Genomic DNA, 11,039 nt, shown 5'->3' with positions numbered 1-11,039 from the left:
TATCACCACTCGCCCACTCGCACCTCGCATATGCGTGACACAGAGAATCACCTCCCCTCCCCTCCGTTGGAATCTAAGAAGTTTTTAACCATGGCTTCCCTAATCTCAGTATTAGGCCCTTATTATTAGTTAGTATATTAAACAACTTTTGGTGAACGTGGGAGGTAGTCAAAGGGACGGGAAGGCAGATCGGCCGGTTCACGTGCAACTGCCCCATGAAGCCGCGCGGGCCACGAACCACTTTTCTCTCGCTTCCTCCTCCTCCTCCTCGTCGTCGTCGATCTCTCGTTCTCATCTGCAACCAACCACATTACCATGCCTCGCCCAAATTATCAGATCCCAACGTCTCGCGTGCTGACGGCCATACAATTCGCTTTCCTGCATGCGCGCTCCTGGCTGTCATCCAGGCCCTGGCTGTGCGACGGCCTACTGCTGGGCACGACGGTGGCTACGGTCTCGCTCACGTCGGCGCTGGGCTTCTCCTCTGCCGTGGTGAAGGTCAACCTGGCCTCTGCATCGACGCCGACCTCGACAGCTAGCCGTAGCCTGCATCCCGGCCATACCACCCTTGCCAACCTCCTCTTCAGCCCCTCCTTCTTCGACTTCTCCGCCAGCTCAGCCTGCCACGAGTGCCGCGCCCTCCGCCTCCTCGCCCATGGCGCACACCCGAAGGCCTCCGCCCCTTCCCACGTGGCCACACTCCTCAACTTCTCTACCGATTCCGTCATCGCTGAGACCTTCATGTCTTTCCTCATCTCCTTCGTCATCGTTACCTTCTCCGTCTTCGTTGTCCGGGAGATGAGATAATGCATATTCTCCCTCTATGTAATGTAAATCCACTTTATAATTAATACAAACAAAATCGAGAGAGAGAGAGAGCTATAATATGAATGCGGATGTGGGATAAAATAGTTATATGGATAACTTTTGAGAGAGGAAAGGATGGCCATGATGTAATAGCCCTTATATAATATAATATATATTTCTCAAAAAAGAGGCCAAAATATGGTAAACATAAGGTCTGATGTAACTATGAAAGAGCCTGGTTTTACGTTCAAAGGACACAAATTGAGAATCAGATAATCTTTAATCTATTGTTATTGACTGGGCACCCTAGGTCACAATTTGAGAATAAATAATCTTTTTATGACGTGTGATTAGGGAAAGGGTGAGAACTCAAGGTCATTTTTATTTCCATGGGAAAGCAAGAAAACCATTGAGTAGTGTGTGGCCATTTGGATTTTGTGTATAGATTAATTAACAAGTGATGTGATATAACACCTCTTATTACACTAATGTTTCTTTAGAGCTTATAAAATTTGTTTTGATAGTCATTTTAACTGTCAAGATTTATGAAGGTTTTCGATTTGGATTTAAGAAAAAAGAGATTTTAACTGTCAAAATTTGTGAAGGCTCTCGACGTGGATTTTTTTAACAGTGATACTTTTTTGTAAGGCCACCTCTATCATCATAGGTCTAAGTTACAAAGTGTATGCAAGTACATACAAACATATAAAATGGAGTTTTTGCACCAGCACCAAGTTATGAAAAACAACAAGGATTGATTTATAACCATTAATATATACATTTTTTGAACAAAATTATGAATTTATTGATGTTTTTGTAATAAGCAACCAATAAAAATGAAGTTGTTACTAAAAATGCTCAAATTTGTAGTATTAAAAAATAAGTACTCTTTTGCATATACCAAGACACTAGAATATACTAATAAATCATTACTACTAGCTTTCATGATTGACATGGAAAAATGTATTTTTTAATACTAATAAGATAAGATAAGTAATAGAACATGCTTGTTTTAATATTTAACTTCATCTAATTTACACATAAGAAAGTATATTTTTTTAATCCTAATAAGATAAGATAAGTAATAGAACATGCTTGTTTTAATATTTAACTTCATCTAATTTACACATAAGAAAGTATATTTTAATATTGCTAATAAAATAAGATAAGTAATAGAAAATGGTTGTTTTAATATTCAACTTCATCTAATTTACACATAAGAAAGTATATTTTAATATTGCTCAAGAAATATTGTGCATGTGACAGTGAAATCACATGAACAAGGCTATTGAAAACAAGAGAAAATATTGAATTCAAGATAAGAAATAAAACATAAGTCCATTTAATTTAAGATAAGAAATTTTTAAAAAAAAATTTCAATGTTTTATCTTTAAAATAAATAATGTATGCTATTCAAAAAAAAAACTATGCTACTCAAAGATGAAAATCTAAAAGTGTTTTCTAGTATAAATTTGTTGGAAATTCTACTATCTTTTGGAAATTCTTCAAGACTTTCACCAGCCAATGGGCGGGGTGACTTAGGCACTCTTTCGTAAACCTCCTTATCTTTCTCTTCATAGTGTGCTAGTTCTCCATCTCTCCTCTGGCCTCTTATAAGAGGTTGAGGTTCTCTAGATGCATCGAGAACACGACAAGGATCATTCTCCATGCTTTTCATGCCCACCTCTTGATACTCATTTGGAAGTTCTTTTATAATGGCCGCCACTATTTGCTCAATAAACTTCACTTGCAAAGGGTCTAACTATAGGCAAACAATAACATTTCAACCCATTTTCAATGCACTCACTATGGTACTACACGTGCCTGCAAACATGTCGAAAATCCAATCTCCCTCATATGAAAGGAGTTCAATGCTGTTAATTGTGGATTTTGATAAGGGTTTACTAAACCTTGAAATCCACTGCACATGTGCTTGAGTTTTCTATACACACTTTGGTCTATCAAAAACATTTGTGTAGTTTGGTTTTATTGTAAAATTGTAGGTACCTTGACTTTGTCTTCCTTCCATTGAATGGAAACCAATGGTCCCCATTTCAAAAGCAAAAGAAAGTTGATCTAACTTATAATCATGAATATTAGGTTTAATCCCAAAAAATAAATTTAAATTCTATTTAATGGATAAAAATGGTAAAACAATTTACAATAGAAAAACTAAGATAACAACATACTTACCACACACAATGGACTGGGGAGACATTTCAACATCAAGAAGGGCCTTTCCAACTGTCATTACTTTCTCATGTGAGTGAAAGCCTAAAACAATCCTTCGAGAATCACTTGTCGTGATCTTCTTGAAGGCTTTAATTACTTTGACTATATCCCTATATCCATATTTCTTTTCATCATTAACTAACCCTTCTAAATTAAACCCATAAGGAATATCTACAATGCCCAAGGAGAATGCATGAGGGGTTACAAATGCAAATATATCTTCAAGTCTACCCTTATATACACACCACCACACTTGCAAAAAGCATCAACATCATCTAAAATGTAAGTTGTGAGTTGAGAATCAACGAGGCATCAACATCATCTAAAATGTAAGTTGTGAGTTGAGCAACATTTTAAATCTCTGCTATCTCTTATCTTCTTCTAAGATTACAAGCACATTACTCTATCAGAATACACTATTAAGTGAGGGAGTCAGTGTTGATTTCTCTTTTTTAGTGCTGAATACTCACTATTCACTCTTCTCTACTCACTATTTGCTATTCTCTACTCGTTATTTGCTATTCTCTACTCGCTATTTACTAATCCCTGGTCAATATTTGTTATTCTCTACTCAAATGTTTCTAAGCCTATACAGGTTGCCTATACATACATACATGTCAATTACATTTAAGATCTATCGATGATTACAAAGTAGTGTACAAGTAGTGGATTTATGGGCACCTACTAGGCTGATGGTGATATGGTCGGCCATGTGGTCGAGTCATGTGGCCGAAGTTTGTCCTCATTGCTTAACCATCTTGGTTAAGGGTGGATCCCATGGATCAGCAAGTAAGGAGATAGGGAAGATCTCACCTCAATGGAATTGAATACAAGGGTTGATTTCAGGGAGGCTTGTACAACCATCAACCACCCCCTTCTTGCGGTGGGGAAGCTAAGAGATTCAACCTTGCACACAAATGGCATAACTTTAATGGAACTTACCAAATGGGTGAGGAGAAAAGAGGGAAGGATCTATGGAAGATCTCACCTAAATATCAATCCCTAAGGTTTTTCTAAGATGATGAGAAGAATGAGAAGCTTACTAATAAGAGACGGATAGAGATGGAGAGAGCATACATAAGAAACATAGTAGAACACCATATAATTTGCTTGCATGCATGAATAAGAGAAATCAACTAAGATATCAACACAAGAGCACAACTAAGTGAGAAAATGGTATTGTATCCTTTTCTCTTTGCTGAAATGCCTTATATCAATCACCATAAGTAGAGGTATATCCAACATTATAACACAACCACGTTAAAACTTTATAAAGTAGGTTCCTACATGATGCAAGAAAAAAATGATCTCGACTCATTATAAATTTCTTCTAAATATCACATAGTATTTAAGAGCTGAGAGATAGATTTTTCATGACCAAAAAAATTATTGCATTAATAATTAATTCAAATAAATTTCCTCCTTAGAATCTCTTTTTAGATATTGAGACTTTGACACCCAAAATACAATAGTAGTGTGAGCATATATGGTGATTTACTTTAGTTATCAACGTCTCCACTAAAGTAATACGTCAAGAATTAATATTAGCTAAACATTTTAATTTAGTTAAAAAAAAGGTGATAGTCTCAACTTTCAAAATTGCATTGATAGCAAAATAGTGTATATAAACCCTTGCTTCTTATAGTTGAATCATCTAGTGAGAACCTTATAAAAATAGTATTTATTACTATATAAAATGACTAGATATTACACTCAAAGCCTTATGAGATGTTTAAAAATACATAAAATAATCTCTTATTATATAGTAATGAATATGGTTCAAAATTTACAGACATTCGTTTGAAACAAAGTGCCTAAAAGGATAGGTATTTATGTGATTGGCTCTCACAAAATGCACCAACAAAGCATAAGATTGTACAGAACATGTGTGCAAGATTTGGTCCTAGTCTATGATTATTTGATTATCTATAAAAATCCTCAAAGCTAAAAATTGAGATAGCTAAATATCTTAGAATTTTTATTAAGACCTAAATTTTAGAGTTTTGATTGATTATTGAGCCTAAGATGGATTCTATTACACCATAGATATGTTTATGAAGTAATGCACATCCAAAAACTTTGGAAAGCAATGAGAAATTAGCTAATTAAAGCCTTTGATCCAAATATAACCCAAATAGCCCTGCATTATGATTGTTTGGCCTATGAATTCTTATGAAATTGAAAAGCCTAGAGGTAACCAATGTGATCCCAAAAAAATCCAATTTTCCTTTACTATGTACCTAATGATATGAAAAAAGGAAACCTTTGATTTTCACTATCCATGTGTTCCAGATAATTCCATAAAGTTGGTCGATAATAAGGACATAAATATGTACATGGACACATTTTTGTCCTATTACCAAACTAGTGTTAAATTACTTGGGCACTTATCTTAGATCTTCTTCTTCTTGATGCTCAATGAGATCTTTGGGTTTGGGTTTCTTCTGTGCCTACTTAGCCTTAACCTTGTTGAGCTTACCTCATGGCTCAATAGAGTTTGCCTTGCTTAAATCTTGTGGTGGGCTCCTCAACACCTTTATCGGCCACTATGTTGGCTTAAAGGGTGTCTTATTTAGGTCAGCTTCTTCTAACATCTATAGCAGGTCGCATGTGAATCCATGGCCTCAACATAGCGAAGCTAACGAACATCCATCTCCATTGTAAGATTCCTCCCCAGCCTCTCAGGATGTCCAGTATCTTCCCCTGTAGTCAAATCCCTCTTCAAAAATATAAAAGATCTTGTTTCTACCAGTTTTGGCCTAGAGAGAGAAAATCTTCTAGAGAGTGGTAATTTAGTTTTTGAATATTTTTGGATGGAAAAACATCTCCTCTTATTAAAATAAGTTCCTCTGAAACAGAAGTTCAAAAAGATTTTCAGAAGGTGCATTAGAAATCAAGTATAATCTGTTCAAGAGGCGTTATCCTAAGGGTCAAGATTTTTTCAAAATTTTAAATTAAGGTTCCTATGGGGGCCAATAAGATCAATCCATTTGTGGGGAGGAGATAAATCCAATTTGTAAAAGAAAAATACCCAAAAATGAGTAAATGCTCACATAAGATGAAGAGTTGACTATGTACAAGGGTTATTAGTAAAAAACTATGAGTATTACTAAAAAAATGAGATATTTTGGGTATAATGATTCCATTTTGACACATGTGTAAGGAAGGGGAGTCCCTTCAAGGAGGCGCCTACTTCACATTCTTGAATGAGTTTTAAACTCAAAAATAATGTGATATTTTTATCTCTCCTCTCTCTTGGATCAAATGGAATCAAAAAGGAACCAAACTAGGTCCAAATCTGGTCCAAATTCAACCAAACTGAATCTAGAAAATTCTAGAAATTAGTTGGTCTTGGTTAGAGCCTCCCTCTCCTATAAATAGAACCTAAGCCCTTTGTAAAAAAATAGGAGAATTATACTATGCCAAAATTATGCTGAAATAATGATAATTTTTACTATTCTCTAAAATTCTCTCCAAATTGAAGAAATTGGAGCTTCCCTCCTTCTTCAATCTCCATTGGTGGTTCCATCAACACACCAAACCAATTGATTGGTTGGAGGCCTCTACCGTGATCAAAGAATCAAGCAATTTGTAAGGTAAAGTATGAATTTTGATCTTTTTCTATAATTTCTCAATGTTTCTCTCTTCTCAACCCCTCTCAAGCTTGAGAAGCTTAATTGGAATGGCTTTTTAATGCTATTGAAGTTAATTGATGAATGGTAGTAAGGAAATACATAAATTTCCATTTATGCTTAATTTTAATGGTTTTTATGATTTTTGTCTTCTCTAAAATGATTGATGTTATCCCTCATTGAAAAAAAGGCATTCCCCTCTCTTCTTTAGTAAATCCAACCATTCTTTATCCTAGATGAATGATTAATGGATAAAATCAAGTTTTTCATAATGTTTTTCTTAAATAAGTAGAAATTATTTACATTAGAATGATTTAAATACTCTTGGTGAAATTCTAGTTGATTTTAGAGAGTTAAAAATTGAAAAATATTCAGCCATACAAAGGAGGTTATGGTGAAATTTTCTAAAATTGTGTAAAATAAGTTTTACTTTTTTTAATCCAAAAAGAGTAATTCCCATCGCATATGTATTCTTAAAGTGTTATTTTTCATCCTAAGTATAAAAAAATGCATACTAAAATACTTTATTAAAAAAATATTACCTTCTTTAGAATTAAATTCTATGCATAGAAGGAAGCATATTGAAATTGTTATTTTGATTATAAAAGTGTGATTTTCATCATAAAAGATTTGTATGCATAAACATATGCATAAAAGATTTTTTTTTATATTAAAAGTGTGATTTTCATCTTCATAAATGATTTTTATGCATAAATGGATGCATAAAAGAAATTCCTTTATATTAAAAGAGTGATTTTCATCATAAAAGATTGTATGCATAAAAGATATTTTTTTATTAAAAGTGTGATTTTCATCATAAATGATTTTTATGCATAAATGGATGCATAAAAGAAATTCTTTTATATTAAAAGAGTGATTTTCATCATAAATGATTTGTATGAATAAAAGATATTTTTCATATTAAAAGTGTGATTTTCATCATAAATAGATTTTATGCATAAATTAGATGCATAAGAGAAATTCTTTTATTCTAAAAGTGTAATTCCTACTAAATTGGATTTATGCATGGAAAGATGCATAAAGAATTTATTTTAACCCAAAAGTATTATTCTCATCAATTTTGATTTTATGCATAGAAAGATGCATAAAGAAATCCATTTTTAATTCAAAAGAATTATTTTCATCAATTTTGATTTTATGCATAGAAAGATGCATAAAGAAATCTATTTTTATTTCAAAAGAGTTATTTTCATCAATTTTGATTTTATGCATAGGAAGATGCATAAAAGATTGATTTTTAATTCAAAAGTGTTATTCTCATTAAAATGGAATTTAGGCATAGTAAAATACATAAAAGGTTTATTTTTAATTCGAAAGTGTTATTTTCCTTAAAATTGAATTTATGCCTAAATAGATGCATAAAAGGATTTTTATAAAAGTGTTTTTTCTACTAAAGTTGTCTTTATGCCTAATTAGATGCGTAAAGAATCTTTATATAAAAAATTTAGAATTCTCTTATATTCTATAAATAGATGTGATGAGATGTGATAGGAATCAGATAGATGTAAATGGATGGATGGAAGTGATATGAATCAGATAAATGAAATTTGATGAATGGATGATGTGGTTTGATGTGTGAATGATGTAGATTAATGTGGATGGATATATGGATGATGTGGATTAATGTGGATGGATATATGGATGATGTGGTTTGATGTGGATGTATGAATGTAGATGTGGATGTGGATGTGAATATGGAAATGGAATGTGGAAGTGGAAGTGGAAGTGAATATGGAAATGGAATGTGGATGTATGTGAATGTGAATGTGGATGTGGATGTATGAATGTGAATATGGATGTGGATATGGAAATGGAATGTGGATGTATGAATGTGAATGTGAATGTGAATGTGAATGTGAATGTGGATGTGGATGTATGAATGTGAATGGGGATGTGGATGTATGAATGTGGATGTGGATATGGATGTATGAATATGGATGTGGATATGGATGTATGAATGTGGATGTGAAAATGGATGTATGGATGTGGATGTGGATGTGAAAATAGATGTATGGATGTATGGATGTGGATGTGGATATGGATGTATGAATGTGGATGTGGCTGTATGGACGTGGATATGGATGTGTATGTATGAATGTGGATGTGGATATGGATGTATGAATGTGGATGTGAAAATGGATGTATGGAAGTGGATGTGGATGTGAAAATGGATGTATGGACGTGGATATGGATGTGTATATATGAATGTGGATGTGGATATGGATGTATGAATGTGGATGTGAAAATGGATGTATGGAAGTGGATGTGGATGTGAAAATGGATGTATGGAAGTGGATGTGGATGTGAAAATGGATGTATGGATGTTGATGTGGATGTATGGACGTGGATATGGATGTGTATGTATGAATGCGGATGTGGAAGTGGATGTATGGATGTGGATGTACAAATGTGGATGTGTATGTGGAATAATGAATGCGAATGTGTATGTGAAATGATGTGACGTCGATATGGGTGAATGGATGAGATATGATGACATGTGAATCGGGATGTGAACAAATGATATGTGATGTGAATGAATCTGATGTGATGAGATAGAAAATGATGTGATTGGATGAGAATGAGTACACATATGAATGGAATGTGGAATAAGTAATGTGGATTGATGAGGGATAATGTGAAAAGACGAGAGTTCATTATAGAAACTATACTTGTGAACTGTTTGTAAATGACTGTTTTATGTCAAGAATGCTGGGGAAGCATATTGATCGTCTTGTGATTAAGGTCGTGGAGACCTAACTGATAAAGTTACAACTACTGAACGGAGAGTCAATGAAGGACGTCTCGCGTAGCAAGGTCAGTCGAGGTCTTGACCAACCTCGGTTTGATTAAAATGGTGAGCTTCTGGTACAGTGGATGAGGGACCAAGGAAGCGGCCTATAAGTGAAGCGCTAGGTGACCTGCGAAGGATCCTAGAGGGTACTGACCATATGGTGCTCGGGCTCTGGGTCACCGAAGATACCCACAAGTACGTCGGGGAAGATATTGGAACAAGGAGTAAGAGTTGTTTTCTGAATTCGGGTGTGGATCTGGCTGATTGACCTTGCTGGTCCTCCAACGGATGAGTCCATGACCCTTTTATATGGATCTGTTGGTTGATCTTGCTGATCTTCCTCAGAGATTCCGTTTTGTTATGTGAATATATTGCCGGTTACTATGAGCTAGGAACTATAGAAAAGGCCCCTGAGTGAACAGGTGGTGAGCGTTCTGGTTGCCAATGATGCAATAAGTACACCGATGAAGGAATGATTGGAAATAAGGATTCAACCAGAGATTTTGAGGATTGTGATCAGTGGCACAATGGTTTCATTAAAGGATTATTTTAAAGATAGCTGATGCTGAGAAAAAAGACAATTTTATATTGGGTGTGTAAGTGGTGTGACTAGTTTTATGTTTGCATGAACATCCAGCTAGGGGACCTGGGAACTCTTTTCCCTGGTACTCGGAACAAAACCTAACCAAATTCCTAATTGGATCCCATCAGTACAGTGGTTGGGCGGTTGGCTAACCCATGGGACTGGATGGGGTTAGGCTGGACTGATGGATCCATAAAATGAGACTCAATTTCTATTGTAGTACGCTAGATGAAGTAAATCCCGGATAGTAATTGTTCTATGGAAAAAGGAATCAACGGCTGTGCCTCTCGATGGGGAAAAAAGTGTTGATCTCTATGATCGAAGTGCAAGCTTCTTCCTTGATCTGACCAAGTGACTTTAGGTTCGGTTGGATCAGTTTGGTCAGTAATGACCCTGACTACGTTAGAGTAAAATTTTTATCCTGGAGGAATCGCTTGTGCTTTCTGGGCAAGGGAAGTTTTTCTAAGTTCGGTTTTGGAAGAACCGAGGAATTAGTTACCTGTCCAGATATCTGTGGGTGGGTGAGGCCCCGAGTATAGGACCTTGCCCCGTGCAGCAAGATGTGCTACTTCCGCTGCTAGCACCTAGAATCCGTTGCGACGTGGGGACACGGATCTTACAGTTAGTATCAGAGCTATTTGGCTAATGAGGATCAACCGCGAAGCCAAATATGTCAAAAATTTATCAAGAAGCACTAAAAGGTTGTAATTGTGTGATGAAATTCATACAATTTGATATTTAAACTGAAATTCATAAATTGGTAATTGGGTCTTCAGATGAAAGTACCGCAATTGTATGGAATCCCTGACTTGCTTGAGGCCTAGACATGATGGTATTTACCTTATAGTTTCAAGAACCGTGACTACCCGTATATACCGAGGGTATAACTGTAGCTCTTTACTGGCAATATATACGAGTAAATCTAAGACTTAAAATTATAAGCATTAATGCTATCCAGATGATGAATTCGAAT

The 11,039-nt window shown here is 35.1% G+C and overlaps 1 protein-coding gene across 1 annotated transcript; it reads left to right on the top strand.

The window, feature by feature from the left end:
- Nucleotides 1–281: 281 nt before the first annotated feature.
- LOC147604930 (uncharacterized) lies at nucleotides 282–909 on the top strand. The gene has a single exon (XM_086794447.1). The coding sequence runs from the start codon at nucleotides 316–318 to the stop codon at nucleotides 805–807; it is 492 nt and encodes a 163-aa protein (XP_086650573.1). The 5' UTR covers nucleotides 282–315; the 3' UTR covers nucleotides 808–909.
- The last annotated feature ends 10,130 nt before the right edge of the window (nucleotides 910–11,039 follow it).

This window comes from Cibotium barometz, chromosome 60 (assembly GCF_041138505.1).
Source record: "Cibotium barometz isolate CiBa-2024 chromosome 60, ASM4113850v1, whole genome shotgun sequence".
Classification (NCBI taxonomy): Eukaryota; Viridiplantae; Streptophyta; class Polypodiopsida; order Cyatheales; family Cibotiaceae; genus Cibotium; species Cibotium barometz.
This window is presented reverse-complemented; position numbering and strand designations above follow the sequence as displayed.

What these genes read in the sequence shown, in the direction of transcription:
- LOC147604930 (XM_086794447.1), top strand. Translation starts at nt 316, where the DNA reads ATGCCTCGCCCAAATTATCAGATCCCAACGTCTCGCGTGCTGACGGCC.